Source organism: Vicugna pacos, chromosome 7 (assembly GCF_048564905.1).
Source record: "Vicugna pacos chromosome 7, VicPac4, whole genome shotgun sequence".
Classification (NCBI taxonomy): Eukaryota; Metazoa; Chordata; class Mammalia; order Artiodactyla; family Camelidae; genus Vicugna; species Vicugna pacos.
Genome location: NC_132993.1, coordinates 11,031,161 through 11,058,314, shown reverse-complemented (window position 1 = coordinate 11,058,314; position 27,154 = coordinate 11,031,161). Strand labels below are relative to the sequence as shown.

At 47.9% G+C, this 27,154-nt stretch overlaps 1 protein-coding gene across 1 annotated transcript; it reads right to left on the bottom strand.

The window, feature by feature from the left end:
• Positions 1–7,519: 7,519 nt before the first annotated feature.
• Positions 7,520–14,000, bottom strand: LOC102542397 (putative DBH-like monooxygenase protein 2). The gene is made up of 13 exons (XM_072965385.1): positions 13,713–14,000; positions 12,729–12,875; positions 12,055–12,216; positions 11,733–11,816; positions 10,747–10,914; positions 10,462–10,564; positions 10,106–10,272; positions 9,697–9,788; positions 9,313–9,409; positions 9,110–9,169; positions 8,726–8,856; positions 8,053–8,167; positions 7,520–7,762 (listed from the first exon to the last, which is right to left on the bottom strand). Exons 1-13 carry the CDS (start codon positions 13,998–14,000, stop codon positions 7,520–7,522), a joined length of 1,857 nt encoding a protein of 618 aa, XP_072821486.1.
• Positions 14,001–27,154: the final 13,154 nt, after the last annotated feature.

The window sequence follows — 27,154 nt, the reverse complement described above, 5'->3', positions numbered from 1 at the left end:
ATACCCTAATTCACCATTTATTCTTGACCTGTTACTTTCTTAGATCACCCAGACCCCTGTGAACAGATTCATGGTCATAACCAAATATTGCCATTTGGGTGCTACTGAAGGCTTAATCCTAGGGCAGTTTTATGAAAATGTAGTCTGGGGAACCATGGGAGGCCCCAAAACTTTGGGGCCCACAAGGTTGAGCCTCTTTTCATATTAATACCACAGTGTTTTTGCCTTTTTCACCCATTCTCTCATGGGTATACAGTGCCATTTTCCAGAAACTATGTTCTGTCACAACAGATGAACATAGAAACTGACACAATCATCTAGCTGTCTTTTATTAAGACACTAAACAGATTTACAAAATATAAAACAATGTCATTCTTTTCACTTTTTTTTTGTTTTGGAAAATAACAGTTGTCTTTCATTAAAAATACATTATTTATGTCAACAAGTACTTGATATTGTTGTTATTTTTAATGAATGAGGAAATAAACATTTTACCAAATATTTTACAGATGGCTCCATTTTAGTTTCTAATGCAGTAAGTATAAGTAGATATAATCCACCCAAACAAAGCACAGGGTCTTCACTAAATTTGAATGTAAAGAGATTCTGAGACCAAAAAGTTTGAGAATCATTTCTGTAGGACAGATGTATCCTAGTTTCAGTCTCACGTCCTGGTCAGATATACTATGCAAACCGAACAAAGCAAGATTCATCATTCTGAACGGTGTCAGTGGACTTGGTTTGTAGGACGAAATGAAATCTATCAGTGTTTCATCATGTTCTTTGCAGAGTATTGTTCTCTGATGGGGACTCACTGAAGAGCTCTTGTGCTCAGGGAGGCTCTGGCTTATCTCTTGCTTTAGCACTGAGACACTGTCCCAGTGCTTTCCCAAAGGTCACTTACGTCCAGCCTCTGCACTGTGTGGACAGGGTAATAGTTAGAGTTGTGCCTCAACTTATCTGCATTAAGCGGTTATATTTTATGTAGTGGTTATACTTCTGTTCCCTTAGGTGTTGTTTAAATAGGATATAAATGAGGTGCCTCGTTAGCGCAGTAGGTAGCGCGTCAGTCTCAATAAATAGGATATAAATGTTGAAATATGTATTGAAATAAACCATACACATTTTACAATAACACCCCAGTGAATGGGGTGTGAGGCAAGGTGGGCTCGGTACTTGGTACTGTACTGGGAGGAGCAGGCAGAATCTCCTGTGGCTGGAGGTGTTTCCATGGCACAAAATGTTGGGAAAATTGCAGAGAAGTTGATCTACACCCAGGCAGGGGCTGACTCATTTGGGTGATTGTAACAATTCCTGTGACCTTTATGGAGATATACATTTCAAATTCCAACTTGCAAACAATTTAGTCTCTTACTGAATTATTAAATACATGATTTTTCAGAGAGGGCATTGGGAATAGAGATGACAGAATGTGTTATGAATGCAACACACGTTTATTTCCAAACATATGCCCAGACAAAAGGACACCCGAGTTGGGACAGCATTTAGGGCCTATGTAGCTAAAAATTTCCACCTCATGAAACAGTTTCCTCTAGACTGTATCTTTTCCATCCTCATCAGCATCTGATTAAATATTTCCTCAAAAGGTTGCCCATTCAATTGTTGGGCAGTATTATTTTTAAAACATTTTTCCTGGTACGAAAATAAATTTTGGTTCCTCAGCGGTCTACTCATAAGCTTTAATTTTTCATCTTAAACCATCTCTCTCTGATAACCATTTGTCTTTGCTATGGTGGCTACTGTTTTCCTGTTAATTATCTAAATTAAGTCTCCCTATTTCTCCAATGTCTCCCTCATAAATTCAAAATGGATTAAAGACCTAAATGTAAGACCAGAAACCATAAATCTCCTAGAGGAAAACATAGAACACTCTTTGACATAGATTGTAACAATATTTTGGGGGATCTGTCTCCTAAAGCAAAGGAAATAAAAGCAAAAAAAAACCAAATGGGATCCAATTAAACTTAAAAGCTTTTGCACAGCACAGGAAACCATCAACAAAATGAAAAGACAACCTACTGAATGGGAGAAAATATTTGCTAATGATATGACTGACAAGGGGTTAATATCCAAAATATATAAACAGCTCATACAAGTCAACATCAGAAACACCCCAAACAACCCAATCAAAAAATGGGCAGAAGACCTGAATAGACATTTTTCCAAAGAGGAAGTGTAGGTGGCCAACAGGCACTTGAAAAGATGCTCAGCATTGCCAATCATCAGAGAAATGCAAATTAAAACCACAATGAGTTATCACCTCACAGCTGTCAGAATGTCTATCATCAAAAAGTTTACAAATAACAAATGTTGGTGCGGATGTGGATAAAAGGGGACTCTTGTACACTGTTGGTGGTAATATAAATTGGTGCAGCAACTGTGGAAAATGATATGGTGATTCCTCAAGAAACTAAAAATAGAACTACCATATGACCCAGCAATTCAACCCCTGAGTATATATCTGAAAAAAAACAGAAACACAAATTAGAAAAGATATATGCATCCCAATATTCATTTGTAGCATTATTTACAATTGTGAAGATAAGAAAGCAACCTAAGTGTTTATCAACAGATGAATGGATAAAAAGAAGATATAGTATGCATATATACAATGGAATACTACTCAGCTATAAAAAAGAATAACAGCTTCCATTTGCAACAATGTGGATGGTCTGAGAGGGTATTGTTCTAAGTGAAATAAATCACTCAGAGAAAGACAAATACTGTATGTCGCTTGTATATGGAATCTAAAAAATATAGCAAACTAGTGAATATAATAAAAAAAGAAGCAAAAATCACAGATAAAGAGAAACCAGTGGTTACCAGTGGGGAGAGAGAAGTGGGGAGGGACAACATAGAGGTAGGGGACTAAGAGGTACAAAGTTTTATGTGTAAAATAAGCTACAAGTATGTATTTTGCAACACAGGGAATTAGCCAATATTTTATAATAACTATAGATGGAGTATAATCTTTAAAAATTGTGATTTACTGTATTGTACATATGTAACTTACATAATATTGTATATCAACTATATTTCAATAAAAAAGAGAAAGTGCCTATTTACTTAAATTTCATCATTTTGTGGCTATTTAAATAATTGTTTATAAAGTTCTAGTGATTTGCAACGCTAAGAAATACATGTTATTACTCATCTATGATGCCTGACAGCTGAAATTAATTCAGGGGTATACTCTCGCGTCCAGGCTGGAAGTTCTCTGCTCAGAGCGGTCAAAAAGTCTTGCTGAATAACTGACATTTTTCTAAATATACTTTTTTTCCAGGTGAATCTTTATGTGTCTTTTTTTTTCTTAAATTTTGCTCCATTTTCATACTCTCTTTGTATAGGTCCTATGCTTGTTTCTTTTTTAAAAAATTAACGTTTATTTTGAAATGAATTTGGAGAAAAGTCACAAGAATAGTATAGAGAACTTCAGTATACTCTTCATCCAGATCTCCCCAATTATCCATAAATTATAAATTATTTACCATATTCTCCTCTCTCTTGCACACACATGCGCACACACACAAGTGTGTGATTTTAGAGTCTGTAGACATGATGTCTGAACATCATAAAATGTCTTACTGCAGACTTCCTAAAACCCAAGAACATATTCTTACATAAGCACAATATAATCAGCCAGATCAGGACATTAATATTCATACAATGCCACCAATAAACAGGTAGCAGTGAAATTCCACCAATCATTCCCAAGCTGTTCTTTATAAAAAACACAAAACAGCAACAACGGCAATTTCAATAAATAATAATCTGGATGAGACCACGTGTTGCGTGTTGCATTTACCTGCTTAATTGAATGTTTGTTTTTTAGGCTCCTCCGCTCTGGCTCTATTCCTCAGTCTCTCTCTTTCTTCCATGATGTTTACATTTTGGCAATTGTGAGCCAGATCTTTGTAGATTATTTTTCATTTGGGGTTTGGCTAATATTTCCTCATGATGACACCGAGCTTTTACATTTTTTTTGGTGGGTATAGAACTGATGTTATGTCCTTCCTGGTAGATGTCAGGAGGCACGTGTGGTCCGTTTGTCCATGGCTGGTGATGCTAATTCACTTAGTTGGCTGAGTTGGTGTCTGTCAGGTCTCTCTATAGCCAGGTTACTATTTTTTCTCATCACAGTTAATAAATATATTATAAGGAGATATTTTGAGGCTATGTAGCTATCTGATTCCTCTCCCATTGGTTTTATCATCGATTGATAATTCTTGCCTAATTCATTTATTATAAATTCGTTAAATGGTGATTTTCTAACTTCATATTTTTTCTACATTCATTATTTGTCCTTATAAGGACTCTTCCTTCTTTGCTGTTTATTTTTTGAGTGATGCTTGGTAAATAACCACGTCCCTGAGCCCCCTGAATGCACCCCTTCTCTGAGATCCCCACAGATCCTCATCTTTCCATCCAAAAAACAGACTAATTAAGAGCAGCTGAACTTCTGGTTCGGCGGTCCTCAGTCTTGGATGCATATTGGAAACACCTGCAGAGTTTCATCATTTACTAATGCCTAGACGCTGCCCCCATCACCCAGGTGACTCCTATATATGGTCAAGGTTGTGAGCCACTGTGGCAGTGGAGTTGTGGAGTTGTGGAGTTGGAGAGTTGGAGAGCTGGAGAGCTTTCTTGCTCAGTCTCAGCTAAGTATAGCAGGAATTTAAATGTGATGAGAATTCGACAAACAGGAGTAAGAAACTAAGTTATCAATTACATGAAGGAGAGAGACACAGGCAGAGGAAGGAGGAAGAGATAGGAGGAAGAAAAGCAGAAGAGATGGAAAGAGAAGAGAGAGGGAGAGAGAAATGGGGCAAAGTAAAAACAATGGATAAAGCTAGTTAAAGAGCACATGGGAACTCTTGTGGCTTTTCTATACATTTGAAATTTTATCAGAATGTTCTTATTCCATGGTTAAAGGGAGAGAATTCTTGTAAACATTAGCTTGTGGTTTCTACTTTCAGAAAAAAGTAATGAGGGAAGAAACCCTTCATTTACCCTCTACATTTAATATTGAGCTTTGGGTAGAGGAGGTGAAGTGGGAAAGGAGTTACGGTCTTAGCATCATTCAGAGCTGACCTGAACTTAGAGACCACTGAGGGATGAGGGATGACAGAGACCAAGCTGCCGGGATGTTGTAGGAGGAAGTTGGGTTCAGCCATCTCCACCTCAACTCTGAGCCCTTCCTCTTGCTTTGTATTATTAAGCCGCCAGAAAACTGCAGTCACAAAGCACATCAATTGGAAAAAAACCTTGAGGTCATCTAATTTAGGCTCCTACCCTATGTAGGAATGTTTTAAGACATCCCCTCAGCCGTGTTAAGACCCCTGTCTACTATGTATGCATAGCATAAAGTGCATCCCTTTTAAACATAGAAGTAAATCATTCTCTGTAGGTTGATATAAATATAGTTCCTCTCCGGAAGCAGTCAGGGGAGGAAATGGTCCATGGCCCTGGGGAAGGTTCAGGGGCAGATGGTGTAAACTCAAGGAGAAAGCGGCCACCCGGAGGATCGTAGAAGCTTGACTTTGACTCCACAAGGTCGTAGGGGTGCTTGTCCATTTCCTGTTCATTTCAACAGCTCCTGTTCTGACCTAACATCAAGCTCACAGATGGTGGTCAGTGAATATGTGCGTGATGACTAAATCCTGGGATAGGGAGATGGAGAGGAAAATAAAATGAAAGAAGGAAAGCTAAAATAAGAACCAGATATTGAAGGGGGTACAGAGAAAGCTGTAGCGCCAGGAGCCATGCTGGGCCATGAGCTGCGTGAGGGAGCCCTGGGAGATTTTCTCGCTGCAGAACCCTGGGGTAGTTGCCCAGCTGACTTGAACTTGTCAGAGAAGACCTGAAAATAAGGCTGCAGCACAGAGAGTGGTTTGTGCATCCGAAACGCAGCCAGAGAGGTTCTTCTTTTTTTCTCTCTCTCTCTAGAAGATTAGTATTGAATGAATTTGCTTAGAGTGGGGCTCTGGGGTAACACAGATTGGAATAGAAATGTCAGACTTATCTGTTAATGGGGCAAGCCAGCAAGAAAAGGTCTGTTTTGATTGTTTTAGGTTTCTGTCTAGATTCATTTTTATCTGTGTATTTCTTCCTGCTGTAGAAGTAGTTTGTGTACCTCAAACCACTGCCAAATGGCCTCAAGCATGTTTTAAGATTATTACCTCAAGGAAAGCCTCCATTTCCCTTGACAACAGAGAAGCCCAGCAGTGAACACAGTATCTCCAGCTTCAGGTGAGTTGTGTTTTCTTTATAATCACGAATTTTGAAAAAACCTCTTCGATATAAAGACAGCAAGTCCCTCTGCTCACACACCATGACCCCAGAAGTGACCCCAGGCATTGAAAAGATCCAGCAGCAAGACTGCAGGGGTTGAGTGTGAACGCTGAGGATTTTGCAGAATCTCAAAACAGAGCATCCAGAGTTCTCCAGGAAAAATGACAATAAAGGCTCATCGCTCATACACTTCTCCAGCCCCAGAGGAGGGGGTGTTGCTCTGCCAGGAAGCAGGACTAGGATGCTAGACCAATGCTCGGCTCCTCAAGCAGAGGCAGACAGTTTAGAGAGGCCAGCTCTCTGATCTCCAGGGAACTGAGATCCCTCCAAACACCTTGGACTATCCAGAGTAGGAATCCCTTCCAGAGGACAGGAACAATGAGCAAGGTGATCATGGACTTGTGCGCCCTTGACCTGTTCTCAGAGCCCCGTTCTGCCTACCTGGCCAGTTAGGTGATCTGAGTGTTTAGAATGTGATACTTGTTGAGTCAATAAAGACCATCTGGCAGTATTGGCACAGGTGAGGAGAGCAGGGCCCGCATTAGATGTTGCATTTTGGGCAACCAGGTCCTCAGATGCCCTGAGCATCCAAGGTACCTCCCAGATGCCTCTCCTGGACCAAAGGCTCAAAGAAAAGAGATGGCAACAGGAAGCGAGTTGAATTCCATTTAATTTGGTGTCTTGAGCTTTGTCCCTTAGAACAGAGTCCCTCCCTTTACCACAAATCACACATGTGGATTCCTGCCTCTGCCTCACAGGGAGGTTTGGGCAAAAAAAATGTTAGAAGGAAAGAGAAACAGGAGCCCCTCCAGGGTCAGCATGGGATGAAGAGGGTTCACCAGGCTCCCCCCTCTGCATTCAAGCCCCCTCCTCCCCACATGGCATCCCCTTGAGCGAGCCGGGGCACTAGACTTCTCAGAGAGCCATCACCTTACGCAGCCTTGATTCTAAATGTTATTAGAAAATGTGTGGTCCCACCTGTGTGTCTGAAGCTTTAAAGGATGGACTGTAGGGCTGTAGAGCTCGTGATGGAAGAGGCTTTATGGAATCTGTGGCATGCCCAGGTCTACAGTGTCTGGGCTAGGGTCATGGGGAGGGGCACAGATGGGGGACTCTGGGGGCCAAAGCAGGGGAGTGTTTCTATGCTTGATGATGAGGGGAGGCCTGAGCAGAGAAGGGCCTGAGGATGGGACATGAGGAGACAGTGTCAGACTCTAGACCGAAGGGTGGCAAGGAGCCAAGAGACGGCCCCCTGCCCAAGCAAGAGAGCAGCCAGGGGGGGGCGCCTTGGGGTAGCAGTGCTGGAGCCCGAGAGGGCCACTGGTGCTGTCCAGAAGCCTGCAGGGGTTTTGTCCTGGGGCTCCACTTTGCCTCCAGAGGACTCTGAGCAAGGGCCCCGGGCAGTAGGGATGATTTCCTGAACCCAGCCTGTTGTGTTTTCCACTATCTCCTGCAGAAGAAGGAAGAAAATGGGTTAAGGTTGGCGGAAGCATCCCCACTTCCTTTCTTCTCCAGAGACCTTACTTGGTTTTCCCCAGTCCTTGCAGCTGCCCCGGAGATTCCAATCCACACCCAGAGCATCATCAGCCCTCTTCTCCCTCAGTTTCTCCTTCTCTGGCCCAGCGTTCCTGCCATGGTCATTCATATCTCTCATTCTTCTCTTTTCCTGGCTTGGTCCAGCACCATCCCACACCCGTCCAACCCCAACCCTGAGACGGTGGGGTCTCCTGGGACACTTACATCAATGGTCTTTATTATCACTGTCTGCTGGGCCTCCTTGCAGGCCTTCTCAGCCTTCTTAATGTTCTCTGGGGTCCATTCAACATTGTTCATGGCCATCATGCCTTCCATGGAACTACAGTGGGCAGGAGGATCAGACACTGGCTTCAGGTTGACTTAAAGCTTTGACCAAATGTAAATAAAATAGCTTCACTTTTGTTAGCATCAGTTCAACATGGGCATAAGCCGTGAGGAATGTCTGACAATTCAGTGAGACAGCCATGAGCATGGCAGGAGGAGAAATGTCATCAGAACCCAGAGGTGAGATTTTTTAAAAGTGAAAGAGAGAAACTTCTGACTCTTTAAAGAAGTGTTTCTTAAACTGAGGGCCATGAATTTCAAGAAGATTGATGGAGTGACTTCAGGGAACCAATAAATATCCTGAAATTGGTTGTAAAATGTGGATATGTCTCCATAGATGTGCGTTTTTCTTGGAAAGGAATTTCAGCGCTTCCATCAGAGTGTCAGGGAGGACCCGTACTCCCAAGTGATGAAGGGTTCACTACTTGAGAGTAAACACAGGCTTGGACTGAATCAGGTAGTGCACGAGAAAAAGACAGACAAATAGTTTGTACACAAGTTATCTAACTTCTAGAGGTCACACTGAAGGGTCTTATCTTCCGGGGTGACTCACTCTGATGCCTCTTCCCCCATCTCATGGGCCACGAAGATGATGTCAGGGTACCCCATGCAGCTGGAGATGTTGTTTCTCGGATAGTAGAAGAGGAAGATGAGGCACATCTCGTTAATGGTGCTGGGACCCCCCTGGAGAAGAAGAGAGAGAGAGTGTGATAATTTTAAGGGGTCATTGACAGAGAACATGGGGATCTTTGTATCTGACATCTGACAATCATGGGGACGTGAGAGCATGAAAAGCCCCATGTGAATGGGAAATACCTTTGGAGAAAGAAAGGGGCTTCAGTGGAATAATCTGAGTCAGTCAATAGCGAAGGCCAGGGATGGGGCTCTAGGTCCAGGGACTAGTGCCATGGACCACGGTGGGGAGAGAGGCACTTACAAACGTCAAGAAGTCGCGGTCCAGCGTCTGGTAGTGACACTCTACCAGCAATTCATCTCCCTGCACAGAGTGAAACAAAGGCTGGAGGTAAGACGCGGAGGGACAGGCACAGCCTTAGAACTCTCCTGGCTGATGGTAATGAGCGCCTATCCTGCCTCCCCGCCCCCCCCCCACGCCAGCCAGGCCTCCCCCCAGACTCCCACCGGCTTGATCTCCACTCGATAAGGTAGATCTCGAGTCTCCTGCAGATTGAAGTCGTAGGAATCATCTTTACAGATTGTTCGAAGTTGGGTTCCATTTCTGGAGGGAGACAAGGGGAGGGGACAGGAATAAGGAGAGGATGGATTACGGAGGGGTTCCCAGCAAAGAAGCAGCGTGTGGGTCATTCTGTGGGCACAGATTGCCCAGGAAACAGAAAAGTTCCTCCTTCCACCTTACTTCCTGTCATTTCTGCTCTAGGGAGAGTTCTAACTCCTCCCGCCTCCCACTCCCAACCAAGCATAACCTTATGCTGCAGGAGAAATAATTATTCCTCAAACTTATTCGCAGATACAGAAGGGAGAGCTTCCAGTCCGTGTCCTCCTTACCTGTATTGCACGGCCTGCAGAGCGCGGCCCGCCAGGTGGGTGTGGAGCAGGTAACCGTACACCTGTATGTCCGGCACCGGGGCCCCATTCATCTGTGGCGGGGCAGGGAGGAGATGCGCCTGGTCTGTTAGCAAGTCTCGTCTTGCCCTGCTCCTCGATTTTCCACCTTCGTTATTTGACACCTTCCTCTTATGACTGAGCACAACCCTGTATTTTCTACCCCTTAGGTTCCCCTTCCAGCCCCCAAATCCCTGACTCCTGCCTTCCCTTGCACAATCCAGGCCAGTGATTTTCCTGAGCCCCAGGCTCATTCTCCAAGGCTGGGGCTCAGGCTGGTGCGCTGGCGGACCAGACCAGATCTGTGATGGGGAGCAAGGGGCTTCAGGAGGGGCGCGCCTCCCAGCTTCACCTCTTCAAACTTCTCCGTCTTACACAGCCCGTAGGACATGAAGGACTCGGCGCGCGGGGGGATGAAGTGGATGGGGAAGGTGAAGAAGCCCAGCTGCAGGACGCCCATGTCGTGCTTGCGCAGCTGCGACGTGTAGTACATTCGAATCCCCGAGGAGTCGTACACACCTGGTGCGGGAAGGACCGGTCACAGGAGGCAGGAGGCCGGGTCACAGCGCGGGGAGAAAGAGGCCCGGGAAAGCAGGGGTGGGGCTGTGAGCAAAAGGAGTCATCGGGCATCCTGCCACACCTTCCTGATGCCTGGAGGACTCAGCCAGCCTCACCAGCTGTCCTACCATAAATGTTCTGGATGCTCACCAGGCAGGTTGTGAAAATTGCTGTAGTGAATCTCCAGTCGGATCCACTGGGGGTCCAAAGGCGTCCCAATGGAGATGCCCACATCGTCTGGGAACTGGTAACTCTGTTGGAGGGAGGGCGATTTGGCAGCAAGAGGGCTGGGAACCAGGTGCAGGGACCCAGGGCCAGCCCTTGTCTTCTTGTCCTCCTCCCGGACCTCCCCTGACTGCCCACCTTCCCTCAGCCCAGCAATCCCCACAACACACTCCTCCCTGAGTCAGCGATTTCCCTCATCATGGGACTCACTGTGCCCCCGACAGCCCAGCCCACGATGACCTGCGAGCAGAGGGAGAAGGCGGGGTCAGCGCCGTAGCAGTCGCTGATGCCCGTGGGGAGAGTGCTGGCGTTGCCGCAGGCGTACACCAGGATGTGATGCACCATGGTCTCGTTGCGGTCCACCAGCTTGGGCTCAAACTGGGCGGGGGAAGCAGGACGGAGCACGGTCAAGATCGTCTGTGCCAAGTCCTTAACCCCTATTCTTTTTCCCCAAATAAAACTATGCCCAGTGCCCACTTCTCTCTCTTTCTCCTTCTCTTCCACTTCCTCTGCTTTTTCTTCCCCAACCCATCACTTCCTCTAGCCTCGCACTCAGTCTGACTCCTCTCTCACCCTCCCCCTTTTTAAACCCCTTCCTGAGGGCACAGCATATTAGATTGACCTGGGAACATCCCAAGACTTCCAACTTTCCCTTAGTAACCTCATCGGTTCATTACATCCGAACATGTAACCATGCCTTGTTGGGGTCACTCTCTAAAGAAAACAATTGGCATGTTTGATACACATTGTAAGACCATACTTTTATTTATCTGATCAAAACTGAAATCACTCAAACGTGAAATCAGGTGACCAATCTGAGTTTCCTCTAGCTGGATTTCGCCGACCTGACAGCCTTTAGCCACGTCCCCTCACCCTACACTTCTTCCTGGGCTAAAAGAACACAATTCTGGGCCCAGGGTAAGACTTACACCTTGTTCTTTGCAAACACTTATTTGCCAATGACCTTCATTAAAATCCCTGCTGCCCTGTGGGAATCGAATTAAACTGGGGGCTGTAGTTCTGGGCTCCGGAAATCATGAGAGTATCATCTCCCCCAAAGCCGGCCTGGCCCCCATGTTCTCCACTTCCTTCCTGCTTCCCCCAGCAGTTTTCCGAACGCCGTCCCTTCAGAGTCAACCATGCCCGCTGCCTGGATCAGCCACCTGGCCTGTGTCCCACTGACTGGTCCGCTGTACCTTGTAGATGTGATGCTTCTTGCTGACGATGGGGAGAGGGAGGAAGGTGCAGGCGTACGTGGTGTCCTCCTCTGGAATGAGGAACTGGAGGGGGATACACAGAGGCTGAGCGGGCGGGAGTGAGGCTCCCGGAGAAGCAGGGGGAGGGACAGGACCGGGAAGGGCGTTCACGTGAGGGCCAGGCCGGCCATCCCCAGGGGAGTGAGGGAAGTCGGAATAACCTCAATATCAGGAACGTACTGAATACTGGGTGCAAGAAGGTCTGGATTCAGCGGAAGGTGGGAGGGGGCTGGAGGCAGCTGGGTGGGGAGGTGGGGCTTACATCAGTGAGCTCCAAGTCATGGATGATGGTGTCCTCGGGGACATGGAGATCGTCAGGCTGGATCATTTGCAGCAGGAAGATGGACTTCACAAAAGTACGCTCCCGATCCAGCTTCAGAGTGTCATCCAGGCCGTAGGCGGCCAGCACCCTCACGGTGTCACTCTGGGGGTGTCCAGGGCATGGCGGTGCTGCAGTCCACAAGCAGCACCTTGCACATACCCATACCCCACGACCGACACAAGCCCACGTCTACACAGTGGAAGGAAGGGGACTTCAGACTGGGAGTCAGAACTAGTCGGGTTCCAGGTCGGCCTCAGAGGCTAACTTGCTGGAAATGTTGCGTGAGTCACACCCCCACCCTTGCATCCCCTCTCTGAGCCTGTGTCCACATCTGGTATGTGATGCTCTGAAGTTCAATGAGATTGGGCAGGTCCTTCAAGAGGGGAGCCCTGGAGAGGGTGGCCTGGGGGTTGAGTCAGTGGGAGGCCACCCTTTAGAGGGCTGGTGCCTCGCAGAGATGGCAGGATGTGGGGGCAGTGCTTGGAAAGGCTGAGAGAGATGGGGGTCCTAGGAACAGAGACTGAGTTGCATGGATATTCCAGGGTGGGGTAACTTCACCTCCCAGAATGAAGAGCAGCTTGTGATGGAACGCTTTTCTCCCCTCCCTCTTTTACCGTGATGTCTTTGTCATAAGGGTCACAGGAGCGGAAGGGCCTGGAGAAGCGCATGGTGGTGTAGACAGCATCTTCCGTGAGCCGCTGCAGCTCAGCGTCCTGGCTCCCGTCCTTCTCCAGGGTGTCTTCATCCACCAGGTGCTGGTCCTGGGGAACAGTGAAGGTCGAAGGGTAAAACCAAGAGCCTCAGATGGTCACGGCTCTGGAGGAGTCCGGGTCCCTTTAGCTCCCACAAAGAACTAAGTTAGCAGAACCCACATCTTTGTTATGTAGTTTTCTCCTAGGAGAGAGCATGACATCCTGGGGTGGGGGGACTCCTGGGGAAGAGGGATGGCTGGTGTCTGATGGAGTGAAGCCACCTGACCTGGCTTTACTTCTCCCATTTCAAATCTCATCTCTATAAATCCTAATATTCCTCTATCCCTGAGCCTTAATGCTCATTTATTCTCTGAATTCTCTATGTTGTTCATCTTCTTATGTGACTCTTAACATTGACACTTCACCATAGAAATGCAGTTCTAAATGGATGAGACTGGAAGATGGGTGAACTGCTTCCTCATCTGTAAAATGTGATCATAATCATCTAGCTTATGGTGATGCTGTGAGGTTTAACATACAAAAATGTGGACCAATGCCCGCTTCATCAAAAGTGCATGACAATTTTAAGCTATTAGACTGTTTTATGCTGCAATCCACCCATCTGAGCCTAAAGGTAACTGAGGATGAGGACTGTATCCCAAACAGCTTTGACTCTCCCCTGGTGACCTGCACTGAGGATGTGGTTTAATACTCTCTCTCTCAGACCTTAGGGACCTGCAGTCTGGAAGATTTAGATTCAAACTCTCCAATGGACCATTTCTGTAGGGAGAGGTCAGTCACAGCTGGTGTTCTGAGCCTGTCCCTGGAAATGTTTGGAAAATGTGGATCTTTCCTGGATTCAGAACCATCCTCCGCCCAGCAAGAGACCCTCACCCTCAGACTCACCGAGAAATAGACATTGCCGTCGGGCAGGACTCCGCCAACAACCAGATCGCTTCCCACTCTGGTGTAGCGATTTGTGACACCCAGGCCCACCCAGCCAGCTGTCCGGACCTGGAGCTCAAAAGTAATGATCTCAGCCTCATAGTCAAAGTCCCAGCGCAGGAAAATGACATTAGAAGGATCTAGGAACCTGGAATAACGCAGCCGAGAGGTGGGGCCAAGGCGGTTGCCTTGGGAGGGGGCTGCCAGGGCCGTAAGCAGGAGAAGCTGGAAGAGAAGGGCACGGGCCATGGCTGCTGGGGTCTGGAGCCCCTCTCCTTAGATGGACACTCAAGACGTACGGACTTATATGTACGCCTACCTGTGCCAGGCACTGGGCCATGGGGAGGGACCGACGGGGGCTCTTCTGATCTGATTATCTCTGGGCTCAGAGTGGTGCCGCTTACGTAACCGGGGAGGTGGAAGGCGCCCAGGGCAGATTGCTCTTGCCCTGGAGTAGGGACCTGGCATGAAACTGTCAGGAATAAATCATTCAGACTCTTCCATCTCAACCACATGCCGGGGTCCTGCCTATGGGGACCCTGCAAAATCAAGGAGGATGTTTCTCTGTGCCTCCCTTTCTATTTCTCGCTCTCTTCCCCTCCATTCTCTCCCTTTCTGCACTCCCCCTCCGCCCCCCCAAACCATCCCTGTAGCCTTAGATGTCCTTTCCAGCACTGCTCTCTGGCATATGTCCCCTACCCCAGTTTTTATGGGCATTTTCTATTTCATCTCTATACAGAAGTGAGGCACAGATGGGGCGGGGTGGGTGCACATGACCCAGCCTTTCAGCCTCCCTGCAGCACAGGAAGGAGAGGAGGTGTTGGGAGGGGAGGAAGGGAAGGCTATGATTTCCATCTCCCAGAGGAGTCTTGACTCCTAATCCTGGAAGGATGCATGAAGGTAAAGGAGCCATAATCAGCTTTCCAGGTGGGCGAGTCTGGGGCAGCTTTGAGTTTCTGCGCATTCTTGGGGAGAAGTGAGGACGAGGAGGAGGAGGGAGGAGAAGGAGAGGGAGAAAAATGGGGAATAAAGTGAATTTGCCTTTAGGATGCTTTGTGCCTTTCCCTTCCTCCCACAAATGGCCTTGCAGAGAAGTCACATTCGGGGACTCTCCACTGGTGACCTGGCCAACCTCACCACTGGCAAGCACTTCGGTTCGAGGGCAACAAAGAAGGATGGAAGATACTAGAATATCGGAACACCAGAGTGAAAAGGAACTTTAGATCCATTTGATCTTCCAAAAATTCCAGTCCACTTCATTTCCAGATGAGGAAATGGAAGCACCAAGGAGAAATACGCATAGTGGCTGATCGTCCATCGGTCGGTGGCAGAGCTAACACGGGAACACAGGGGCCCTGCCCCCAGGACAGTGCTCTTTCTGTTATTTGTTTAGGTCACAGACACCCACAAGGCATGCAGCCCCCTGCCATACACATCCACCATGGCTGGCCCTGGTGGAGGGAGCTGGTGTCATTTGCTGGCTGCTCCTTAGGGAGGGGGCCAAAGTCTCTAGCATCTGACACAGCTGGTCCAGAGCTGGAAATCGCCTCGTCTGACCCTCAGTGTCCTTCCTGCATTAGACAGACAATGGAGAGGACTGGAAAAATTAACAAGGACACGTGCCTGGAGGCATAGAAACTGCACCACACATCTCCACACAGGAATTCAGCTTAAATGAGGACGGACAGAAGCTGGAGCATCTGTTTTTGGCTCCGTTCAGGGCACTCAGATTCTTCTCATTACCTACCAAGCTCATCCAAGCTGGTAAGGACCCAGCGGAGGTTGCCTGCAGCTGCTGGGAGCACCTGAGTAGTCACTGGGGCATGGCGGGGAGGAAACACCTTTCCCAAGGGGGCGACCATAACGCCCAACTCTTGAGCAGGGCAGAGAAGGTGGGCAGCTGGGCAGCCGTCTGGAAGGAAGAGGCTTACCTAGGCCGGGACGGGAGCCGGGCCAAGACCAGAGGAGGAGCCCGGGGAGGCACCGACCTTGAGGAACGGGAACCCAGGGAGGAGATAACAGGAGTGTCAGAGCCACTCTGATCCCAATCGCACTTGGGGATTAAAGCGAAGGGAGACGGGACAGCCAGCCCTGTAAACCGAGAAGGGACCAGCATCTCCTCCTGCAAGCTGCCCTCTGGTCGGAGCGCTGGCCTTGGGGAGAGGCGGGGGCCCAGGAACGAGGTGGGGGCCAGTGACTGCAACTCAGGGCATCTCTGCTCCGGGGCTGACTTTCCAGGGGGCTCTCCCCTACGTCTTCTCCTTCTTCCCTCCAGTCCCAGTTTCCTCCCCTCTCCCAGCCCCAGTGCCTTTCACCATCCAAGCCCCAGAGTGACTCTGTCTCCACAGCAAACTTCAGGATTAAGTGCACGAGGCGAGGACACCTCATCTCGGTGTGGGCATTGCTCTGGTATTCAGGAGGGGTGATTTGGGCAATGCTCCCCAGAGTTCATCTGCCTCTGGCGTGACGAGGCTGGGACACTGGGTAAGGGGGCAAAAGTGAATCAGCACGTGAGATCAGAGCAGTGGTTACCAGAGGGGAAGGGGGTGGGAGGTGAAATGGGTGAAGGGGGTCACAGTCAACTGCACGGTGACGGATGGTGACGAGACTTGCGGTGGGCACTCTAGTGTGTACCGATGTCACCTTACAACGCTGTACATCTGAAACTTACCTATAGTTAAAAAAACCAGATTGTGACCCCCATGAAAGGGTATTGGCACTTAGTTACTTAGTACACAGTATGATCAACATCTTGTGCGCATCTAGATTAGGCACATTTGAAAGAGTATGATACAGACAACGTTAACAAAGTTACTTTAGATACGGAATTGTACAGAATGAAAACCTGTCTTTGTTTTAAAAGTCAAGAACCACATGATTTCAAAGTGAGCAAGCTAAGTGAATGATAGACTGCATTAGGCGGTCACCAAATGCCATCAGTGACTGTCATCCTTTGCCAGACTCGTGTGAACCCTACTGTCATATGTATCGAAACTTCAGCAGATTGGAAAAAACAAAACAAAACAAAACAGAACAAAAAACAGTGACTCTGAGAGGCACAAATCCCCGGGACGTCGGGCCAGTGCCGTGCCCTGACATGCAGACTCCCTGGGGAGCTGGGTCTGCGGCCTCGCCGGGCTCTGATTTCCTTTCTTCATTTATCGAGTGTCTGTGACACCAACTTGAATATAGTGCAGCCCCGGGTCCTGAAATAGTACAGTTTGCTTCCTAAGCCCCTCAGTGTCTCCATAGTGCTGTCTTTAAAATGCTGAAGTTTCCGAGACGGTAGGTATGGGCCTTTGCAATCTAATTTCTCAGACTATTGGCTTCCAAAACACAAGGCCTCTTATCAGTGTTAAAAAGTTATGAGAACTTGTGGTTTTAATCTCAGCTGATTACTAAATGGTAGGAGATAAAAGACCGATAAAAACTACTATTAATTCTGCCATGCTTTAATTGAACGGGAAATTTCCCATTGCAGCACTTACTAAGTACTCAGTCTGTGCCAAGCTCTGTCCTGAGATGTTTTCAATGTATTAGTCCACTTGCTTCGATGAAATAGCTTTTATTATATCTCCATTTTACAGATGAAGAAACTGAGGCCCAAGGTCACACGGCCACGTCGTGGCAACACTGTGAATTGCTGGGAAAATACAACTAAAACCCAAAATCCCCTCCCAACTCAGAAAATCTCTCCAGCAAGGTAGAAGAGCAGGGAAGCAGTTTTATTCTCGCATAAGCACTACATCAGAATGAGATGCACATCACAGGAGTTTTGTTAAGAGATCGCAGAGACAAAAAGAAATCTATCTTTTTCATGCAGGCCAATGTATTGAATCCATTACACACGTGTTCTCAAGTTAAGCAATGACTCGTCCTCAAACGACAGGACTCCCCAGGCCTGCTCGTTAATCCGCAGTTCATGCTGAAGTCACCTGATGTTTGGGGTGTCCATCTGTGTCTGCTCAGTGGCTTTACCAAAGGGAAAGCAAACTGGCCATGTCTTTATGACAGCATCATTTTGCAACTTGGTTTGAGGCGTCTGCTATCGACTAAGGCTCTCCTTCCCTGATGTTTATATTCCAAACAGAAGGTTGCAGGTCCTTGAGAAAGACATCCCCGGTGTTAATGCTGGCAAGAGCTTATTTATCTTTTAATAAGATTTAGGTACATTTCAGAGAGACAGAGAAGGAAGTTAACAAGTTTCCTGAGTAAATGCTCTAAGAAAATAGAGGGGAGGGAGTTCTCTTCTCTTACTGTCAACAGAACTGAGCCTCTTATGTTTAGTTTGTATTTGCTTTTACAGGGGGAAACACAGGTCACTGGAGGTGAGTGTCCGAAGCCTACTGCCCAGCGTTGCCTTGTAGCAGCCTCTGCGCATATGTGAAGAGGCCTTTGTTCAACCTACAAGCGTTGCTTGGTGGCACTGAGATTTGAGGCAGAGATTCAGGGCCACTGTTCTAGGAATCTCCATGAAGCAGCTGAGAGGGTGCAGGGCCAAGGACCTTCACTGAGCCACCCGGTGCGTGTGGGGCGTGGGGATGTGTGTGAGTGCGTGTGGGTGCATAAAAACAGGAAACTCCAGCTTGAGGTTTGAGCCACTGTGAGAAGATGATGTGAGAAGATGTTGAGTTTCCTGGAAAAGCCACTCCCTTCTGAGTGTCAAACGCAGAGGGTGTCAGCCACTAACTGCCACCTTAAAGGCCAGAATCTGCCCTCCTGCCTGGCTGGCCCCGTCCCACGGCCCCCTGGCCCGCTGCCCTGCTGGAGAGGGCCTGTGGGGCCAGGGAATGGTCCTGTTTCTCATCCTCTGCGGCTGGGTGCTCATGGCTGCCGTGAGAACAGGTCAGACGTCAGGCAGAGACGGCCACTGGGTGGGTGAAAGCAGGGAAGCGGGACCGGGTCGCTGGGGCACCTGAAGACACAGAAAGCTTTGCTCTCTGATCCCAGCCTTGCCAAGATCCTCCCCGCACTGCTCCTTGCCCTGAAAGTACCCCTTCCTTTTCCCACAATCTCCTCTCAGCAGGACTCATGGGATCCCCTTTTCAGGATTTGGCTGCAACTAGTTACTTCTGGAGGTGGTCACTACCCCCAGGACCTTAGCCTGGCCTGCCTGTGTGTTTCAGACGCCACGGCAAGCTTCGTGGAGCAGAGGCCCCGGCGGGTCCTGGTACCTCGCGGACAGGCTGAAACCCTGCGCTGCATCCTGAGGAATTCCCAGTACCCCTGGATGAGCTGGTACCAACAGGATCTCCAGGGGCAACTACAGATGCTGGCCCGTCTGCGGAGTCCTGGGGATAAGGAGGTCATATCCCTTCCTGGAGCAGATTACCAGGCCACGCGGGTCGATAACACCGAGCTGAGACTACATGTGGCCAATGTCACCCGAGGCAGAACCCTGTTCTGCACCTGCAGTAAAGACACAGTGAGACAACCTCTTTGGATGAATGAATAAAAACCGCCCCTGGTTCCCAACCACACACCCAGCCTCCTCCTCTGCCCTCAGCCCCTCCCGAGGGAGCCTGCCTCCTCTGCACCCAGACCCTCCTTCTCGCCCTTTACTGAATGCAGACTCTCGCTGCCACGCTGCCCTTCAGAGAACATTCTGCCGAGTTAGCACAGCGATTGAACCGCAGGCTCTGCAGGGCTCAGGGGCAGGTCTTGCCCTGCCACTCGTGACCTTGGGGAAGACTTAATCTCCCCGAAACGGAGTTTGTGTGTCTGCAAAGTACAGACAGTAACTCTAGCCGACTCAGAAAGCAGTGGCTAGGATTACACAACACAATTCAGGTGAGACCTTGAGCATACTACAGAGGCGCGCAGGAAGCACTTAATCAGTGTTAGCTGTTTTCTCCACAGTGTGCACATATAAAAAGTATATTGCTTTTTTAGTGCCAGTAGCAATGCCCAGAGAGGTGCTGGGGAAAAAAAAACCTGGAGAAATTCTAGGAACTTAGAAAAGGGATAGAGTGAATATCTCACTGTGTGGCTCCCACTCACACCCCCTGGAGTAAATAAGCACACTTTTCCAGTTAGGTCCTCATTCCCACCACGCACCTCCGGCTGAGCTTCTCACACCCCAGGCTCAAGCTGATCTTTTTTCAAAGTAAGATCCTCAGAGAGGGCCTGACCTGCAAGGACCAGGGTCTGGGATCATGGTGGAGGGCTTAGCAAATATTGACCTCAAAGTCGTGGCTCAGAACAGGGTCTAACCTGAGCAAGGCCATACACGGAGTGAGGGCTGAACAAGGAGGCTCAGACCCAGGTGAATGGAGCAGCCGGAGGTGCAGGTGCGTCACGGGGGAGGCCGGATCCTGAGACCCCTGCAGAGATGGGAGATGGGACCGTAGCTGATCCACTCTGCTTCCAGTCGGAGCTTCTCCGTCCCAGAGGCTGTGGACCAAGTGATAAGGTAACTGGGGTGCTAGGTGGGAGTGAGCGAATGAGGAGGCATTTCAAAGGTGGCTCAGTCTCTGATGGGGGGGTCGTGGTAGTTTGTGGTGCAGAGCGGCTGCCAGCACCTGCTCAGCGCTTGTGGAGTGAGAAGCTTTGTCCACCAGGGGGCGCCATCTGCCCACAGTTCTCCGTGACGTGCACAGACAGGGCAGGACGGCAACCACAGCTGTTGGTCTTCTCTCAGCCCCTCTCAGGTGTGTTGGCGAACACCTGCGCGGCTCCAGAGGGCAAGAATAGGGAGGGGAGGAGGTCGAGAGTCTGGCCCCGAGCCCTCGGGGCGTGTGGGTGCCTGTGCTTTCTCATTTCTCTCGGAAGGGTACTGCTGTTTGAGAGCATCATGGCTGGGTGGTCCTTGGTCAGAGGCCACCAAGAGGCTGTTACGTACAGAGGAGATGGTAGGGCAGCGAGGCCCTGGGCCACAGGCTTTTAAAGGACAGCTGAAGTCCTCTGCTGGCAGCTCTTGAAACAACTCCAGCCAGGCACCTGGTTGGAATGATGGAAAGGACAATTGCTCTGATGGGCTCCCTTCAGCCTCAGTCCCTGAGTGCTCCCTGGAGACTTCCCGGGTGCGCTTCTGTTCACCTGGACCATGAACTGCCTTATTGCCTTTGCCTGGATCCTTGATTCCATGGTGATTAAGCTCACCCTGCCCCCCAGGCTGGCAGATTGTAGGGGTTCAAACAGTGCTTTTTGCCTGAATGGCTTATGTCATTCCCTGGTTATTCAGATAGGAAAGACCGATCGATGTCATGTGAGTCTTTTGTCAGGCTGATAAGAGAGATTTATCCATGTCTTTACAAGGTATGTTTAACTTCATTTTCTCTGTCAGTACTTTCGAATGCTCTGTTAGGCGAGTACATACCACTGTTTTTTGGGTTTTTTTTGCTCAAGAGTTTGGATGACTTGCCTGATGTCACATAGCTAATAGTAGTAGAGCCAGGTCTCAAAACAGGCATACTGATTCTGCATCTAGGGCTCTCAACACTCACTATGCTGTCTCTTTGCGTGATGAATATATTACTACTGGGATGAAAGAGTTGTCACCCGGCAGGCATCCTTGCCCCCTTCCGGAAAGTCAGTGGGTATAATATTGGTGGTGTCACCAGGAGAGGCTGTTTGGCAGATGTGGTCACAGGGCGCAGGGAAGTCCACACACCACAGTAGAATGATCACTTCTTGAGTGCCTACTATGTACTAAATATTATGCTACATGCCTTACATAAGTTATCTTACTTACTCCTAACAATTCATGAAAGTATTATTGGTCCCATTTTAGAGACTGATAAACTAAGGCAAGAGGGTTAATTTACTTAATTACTTGCCAAAGGACACACAGCCAGTAGCAGTTGAGGCTGGGATTAAGTACCAAGTTGGATCCCAAATTAACACTCTTTCAACTACACTAACCCTACGTCACTCTTTTGGGGATCGAGAAATTAGATGAACTCACAGTGGAGGGGCAGTCAAAGAGTAGGGGCGGGGGCTGGCAATACCAGGGAGTCAGCTAAGTTGACACCAGACATATTGAAGGGAGGGTGGAGGGGCAGTCAGGCACCCTTCATTCGACCCAGTGGCCAGTTGAGACATAGCAGCCCAGGGAAACTAAGTACCCGGCAGGCAGTTAGCAGCAGGAAGTTCTGACGGCAGGATGCTGCCTCTTGCGGGTTTCCAGCAACATCTGGGAAGAGTAAGGCAGAGACCTAGGCTTACAGGAGCCAGAGAATCAGACAAGGCAGTAAGACAAAGACAGCATTAATGGAACTGTGATAAAAAATGGGCACTTCATTGCAGGAACAGAACAGAAGCCCAGTCAAAAGAACTGGGCTATTAAGGTAGAAAAATGTAATAGCAAGTTTGGTTTGGTGACGAGTCACTTGAGTAAGGAGGATGTTTAAATGCCTCTTAACTAAGGATAGACGTAGCCCCACCTCTGGGGCTTCTATTGTAGATGGGGCTCTAGAGATTACAGATGTGCCAACTAAGTTGATCGAGGTAGCAGTTTGGGGCTACAGAGAACTAGGGACAAGCACATCCTACATGGGGTTTACCAACACTTACACATTTCTTAAAAAGAAAACAAAGCAGAACAAGATTACGGACTAGGAGAGATACAGGAAAGACATTTATTTGTCTCTATGGCGCATTGGTTCAATCTTGGGCAGAGTAACTGCCAGAAGCCCCAGAGTAAGATAATCAAAGTGCCCAGTCCTGCGTGAGCTCTCGAAGGGCCTGGGAGCCCTGGCCTTGGGGTTCCTCGCCAGTGTCAACTCCCAGCCCAGCATCTCCAGTCCCCATCTGTAGCTTCCAATGGGCAATGTGATTCTATTCCAATGACTTCAAACCAAGGCCTTTTTCCCACCCTGGTTCCCTATTGAACAGAGCTCTTTTCATGGTTTGTCAAATCCTCCTGTCCTCAAAGTAAACACACAAAGGAAGAAATTCTAAGTTAAATTCGAAGAAGTCTTGAAACTCTCATCAGTGCCGTAGCTAGTGTTCACTTCTGTGCCCAAGAACACGCTCTAGCCTGATCTTCACCTTGTCTCTGTGAGACCCTGGCCTGTGGATACATCCACACTTCGCTTTTGGGGTCATAGCTTTTCAGCCTTGAGAATGATGGTTACAAGGCGTATCCCCTTCTTCAAGGGAGCATCATGCTCTACAAATCCGAATGTGTTGTTGGCAGGGTTTGAGGAGGCTAATGAGTGACACCCCTATTTTCTCCACATAAATTCTGAACAAATTGAGCGAGACAAGGGAGTAAGGCAGAGAGAGAGAGGGAAATTTCTAGCAATGTTCCTTATAGAACTGATGGAGAACGTAGCTTAGACATGTGGCGACATCAGGATTCCCGCTGCTGCAACTTAAAACTAGAAGGACTTACCCCACCCTTCAGGATACCGAGTGTAGGTGCCGTCAAGTTTTCTATGAAAAACACAAGATGCAAGCGAACAAACAGGCCTTGAAGAAGAATCTTGCACGTATCACATTTTCATCTTTTTCAATGGCATTTTGGCTCCTGCTAAAGGGCCTCTTACATTTGAATGTAACTCGTTAAAGGAAAAGAGACCATGTCAAGTTATTCATTTTACCTGCCTCCCTAACTCTTAAAATAGAAAGGAAAATTATCTGATGATGTTTGGGGGCCCTTAAGAGGATTCTCTCAAGGGTTCTCCATAAAAATGGGATCCTTGGGAATGAAATGGACGGAACATTCAAGTTCTTATTTGATTTATATAATCAAAAGACAAACAAACAAATGAACCACGGACAGATTTGGTGACAGCGGGCTGATGTGAGTCAACACGCTGATGTATTACAGCCGCCTCCCTCCGTGACAAGCCTGTTAGTCATGTTAACTGCTGCGATGCCCCCTGGAGGGAAGGGAGCCTGGGGACCCCAGAGAGAGAACTCTGTCCTAACACTGAAAGTCTTCTTTCGAGCTTATAGAAAAGTGACCTGAGTCGGTTAATTAGCAACCTGTGCTCTACAGACAAGAACATAGCTCAAATTTTTTTGAGAGATCCTGGATCTAAGTTAGTATCCATTCGTGACGGTGGGGAAGACATTGTCAGTGCAATCCTCTGATCAGAGTGGGGCTCATGAAAATTGAGGGATTCCTGGATTTTTTTTTTTTTTACGTAAGTCTTTCCTAGAGCAATTCAGTGGGGTCCTGAATTTGTTTCCCTTTTTTTAATGTGTACTGTTTGCAGGGGAGGGGGACACTTTTTTTTTTAAATCTACAACTGGCAGAATCTCCACAACTGTTAGTCTCTCCCTGGCCTGTGAAGGGAGGGCTTTTGCTGTAGAAAGGGCTGAGATGGAGTTGATGAGAATTCCCTTGAGTAAATCTGAAACATGAGCGCATTGCAGAGATCAGTTCTACCAACACAGACTTGAAATGTGCTGGGTGACAATTTCCCGTCACCCCACTCGGTTCTTCCGCGTGGCCCACGTCAGAAGCGCGCTAGGGGCTGATGGTGTCTGATTACTGTGTAATCAGACGGCAGTGCCAATTATATTTGCTCTTCCATATGCAGCCTCCTCATTGGGCAAATAAATATAGTCCTTCTACATTTATGCAATTCTTCATCTAGCAAGTGCACTTTTGTACATTGTCTTTGAGAAGCTCCGACTTCATGAGCTTCCCTTTGGCAGAAACAGCAGTCTGTTTTAACCTCCACGCTCGGATGGTCGTCATTGCTCTGGCCCCTGTACCTGAACGCGGTCCTTGAGGAGCCTGACAGTCTCCAAGGGTGCTCTACTGGTTGGCTATATTGATGATATCATGTCAGGAGGACTAGATAACAAGAAATGGCAAGTTTCCCAGGTGTCTTGGAAAGACAGATGTGTGGTAATGAGTAGGTGACATAACCAGTAAAAATACAGTCACCTGCTTCTGCGGGAAACTTGTGGGTGTATGTTGGGTTCCTCCACTGAAATGAACTCATTGCTGTACCTTGCACTCCCTACCACTAAGAGTGATGTCTGAAGCCCTCTAAATTGTATAGATCTCATTAGGATACCATGCTCTGAGTCATTTAATGAGTGATGTAGAAAGTTGCTCGTTTAGGGTGAAATTAAGTCAGGAAAGAGTCTCCAGCTAGCACAAATGGAAGTGCAACTGGCTCTGTTTCTTGGGTTCGAACTTGGGAGATCCAGTGGTGTGAACAGTATCATCAGCATACTAAAATGAAGGTTATGGCAAAACCTGATAAAAATTAAAGCAGAGATCCCTAAACTGGGTAGCAAGTCATGGTAGCTTTTTGGGAAATGGCTCCTGGTTTGCTACAATGATCTGATGGAGATAAATGCCTGACTCCAGATTAACAATTGACCATGAACTTGCTCTAGGTGGGGCTAACTCCCTTTGTCATGAACTTGGATGTGCTTATCCCAAGTTAGAAGCATAAATGGAAGAGAGGTAAACCCGGCCCTGAAGGTTCAAATAAGTTGCATAAGCAATTGTCCTGGGCAGTTTCCTCAACCCACACTTATGACCTCTAAGAGATTTCTCCCTGAACCATTCACTGAAGGTGAAAAGACTTCACCTTGATTACATATGACTTTGATACATCAGTACCAACTGTGCGTGTACTACTGTCATGTGAAAACCCCACAGAGGGACACCAGGAGGGAAAAAGGAGAATTCTTTCCTCCTCCTTTGAACTCTTCCCAGAAGACACAAGTTCAAGCAACTTTGGTTGCTGGTTGCACTATCTCCTGAGGTCAAGCTTTATATGCATTTCTTGGGAGTGGCCGCTGGTCTACCCTGATAGGCAGTCGGAAAGAGCAGGATGTTGGAAATGGGGATAAGCTGTGTGAGGAAGAATTACACAGTAGGGCTTTTCAGAGTCAGCTCAGAGCAGGAAAATATGGTATCCCATGAGAATTCTCGCTAAAATGCTCACTGCAGAAGACTTAATAATCAGATGGAAAGCCTGTCTATTCTGAAGTCCTTCCTCATTCTTTTGAGAGTCTTTTAAATGACTCTGTAAACAAAGTGAGCTCATAGGCAGGGACTTCTTGCAAAGACCCAATCGGCCAGCGTCATTGACCAATCTCATCCTTAACGTAATACTGATGTGTCACTGTGCCCCAGCTACCCCACCAGCCATGCGCTGGTAGATGAGCTCCTTCTGTTATGGACAGAGTAGCTACTTGTCCTCACTGAACACGACATATTCTAGACTTGGATTTTCTTTCCCTTGCCACCCTTAGTCTTAGCACCACCATCTTTGAATGCCTTATGGATTCCACAAAAATGGAATGTATCTTCCAACCAAGGAAGTTACCTTACAGTGATAGCGGTGACATGGCAGGCTGATGCCCATGGAACTCAGTGACCTTAACATATGCTTCGTCACCTAGAATCAGCTGGCCTTGTAAGATATTGGCATGACTGACTGAAATTTCAGCACCATTTCAAGATGGGAAACATCTCTAGAGGCTGAGGAGCTCTCTTGCAAAAACCACCTGTTTCTTCTAGAGCAAAAAATTCAATGAATAACCTACATGGAAGTGAGGCACCCACAGTTGCACTTAATAGTCCACACACAGTATTGCTTCTCAACCCTGAAAGCTAGGTTTTATTGATGTAGAGATTCTGGAACCCTAGAGAGGATGAGATTTACTGCTGGAACTTCTGCTTCTTGAGAGGAGCTCTCTTCTCCCCTGGCTGGACCGTAAGACTTAAGCCGTCCACTTAACAGTGGCCACAGGCAGAGATCTCTAAAACTCATTTTTGGTTTCGTATTTTTGATTCTCAGTCAACTCAAAGGCTTCTCCCTACGGAAAACTATCAGTTAAAACTCTCAGGTGGTAACTGGAGCTGCAGAGGTGAGATGAAAAGAGAAGAAGGAAAGAAGAAAAATACAAGAGTGACAACTGGGAGAGAATGGAGTTCCTGGGGCAGCAAGTGTAATAGAAGGGGCACGCATGCACGTACTGGGAAATCCATCCTGGACTCCCTGTTTATCTGCTATGTCGCAAGCCCCAGCTAACTTTCGTATTAACCTCTCAGAGCTCAAGCCCCTATTGAGAATCCCGCAACGTGAGTGACCAGAATTTGTGTGTCCAGTGCTGAGAGTTGTGAGGGCAAGGGGAAACGAAGTGCGATTCCTCCCAGTCTCTCTCCTTAAACCCTCCCCTCTCACCTGGACTTCGATTTACCAGTTGGCACGAGTAACTCGCCAAAAGCACACGCTGTTGAATTCAGTGCAAGAGGTAAGGGTTTGTTGCCCAGAATGGCAATCAATAAGTCAATGATCAGTTTGTTAGAGAGAACACGGTCCCCGCTTTATACATTCCAACTGCCTAAGGGATATTGAGTTTGCCATCATCGTCACTAGGGGAGGAGGAAGTGCTGTCACATCATATAGTCACAGTGCAGGTGTGTGCCCGTCACCCATTCTGTCTGGCAGAAGTGAGACAGGTGTGCGTGGGGCAAC